A 711-nucleotide genomic window follows, 5' to 3' on the forward strand; every position below is an offset into this window, starting at 1 on the left:
CAATCAGTGGGAGCTTTGGTATGCTCGCATATAAAGGACGCGCTGATCGAGGCACAACGCTCAACAAAGAAATTCCAATTATCAAGCAAAATGAGGAAACATTGTGTGTTGGGTGTTTGAAGGGCAAGCAAACAGTTACGGCATTTCCATCTCGCTCGATGACAAAAACTTCACGTGTGCTAGAACGCGTACACACAGATGTCATGGGGCCTATGAGGACTTCCTCGAAGGGTGGTGTCAAGTACATTCTTACGTTTGTGGATGAGTTTTCAAGAAATGTGGCGAATTCTATTATCAAGAGCAAGAGTGAAGTGGCTGGCAAGTTTAAAGGGTTTCTGACGCTTTACAAGAACCAATGGGGTGCGCGACTGAGGTATTTACGATCTGACAACGAAACCGAATTTGTAAACAAGACAATGGCTGGAATATCTCAACAGAACGGCATTGTACACCAGCGTTCCGTTCCATTCAGCCCTCAGCAGAATGGAGTGGTGGAGCGTATGAACATGGCTTTCATGGAGAAGGCCCGCAGCATGTTGCATTACAAGAGCGTCTCGACGGAATGGTAAGCGGAAGCGGTAAACAGCGGTTTATTTAAATAACCGCTCCGGCAATACGGCCCATCCAGACATCATACCCTAAGAGCTGGCTTTCAAGATGAAGCCTCAAATGGATCACTTGCGCGTGTTTGGTTTGCACGGCTACGCTCAC

General features: G+C 47.1%; 1 protein-coding gene across 1 annotated transcript; it reads left to right on the top strand.

Annotated features, from left to right (window-relative positions):
* Positions 1 to 20: 20 nt before the first annotated feature.
* Positions 21 to 569, top strand: PHALS_00827 (polyprotein; the record flags this gene model as incomplete). Its single annotated transcript, XM_024730567.1, has 1 exon — positions 21 to 569. The coding sequence occupies one exon, from the start codon at positions 21 to 23 to the stop codon at positions 567 to 569; it is 549 nt and encodes a 182-aa protein (XP_024580832.1).
* Positions 570 to 711: the final 142 nt, after the last annotated feature.

Source organism: Plasmopara halstedii (genome assembly GCF_900000015.1).
Source record: "Plasmopara halstedii genome assembly, contig: Scaffold_1211, whole genome shotgun sequence".
Taxonomy (NCBI): Eukaryota; Oomycota; class Peronosporomycetes; order Peronosporales; family Peronosporaceae; genus Plasmopara; species Plasmopara halstedii.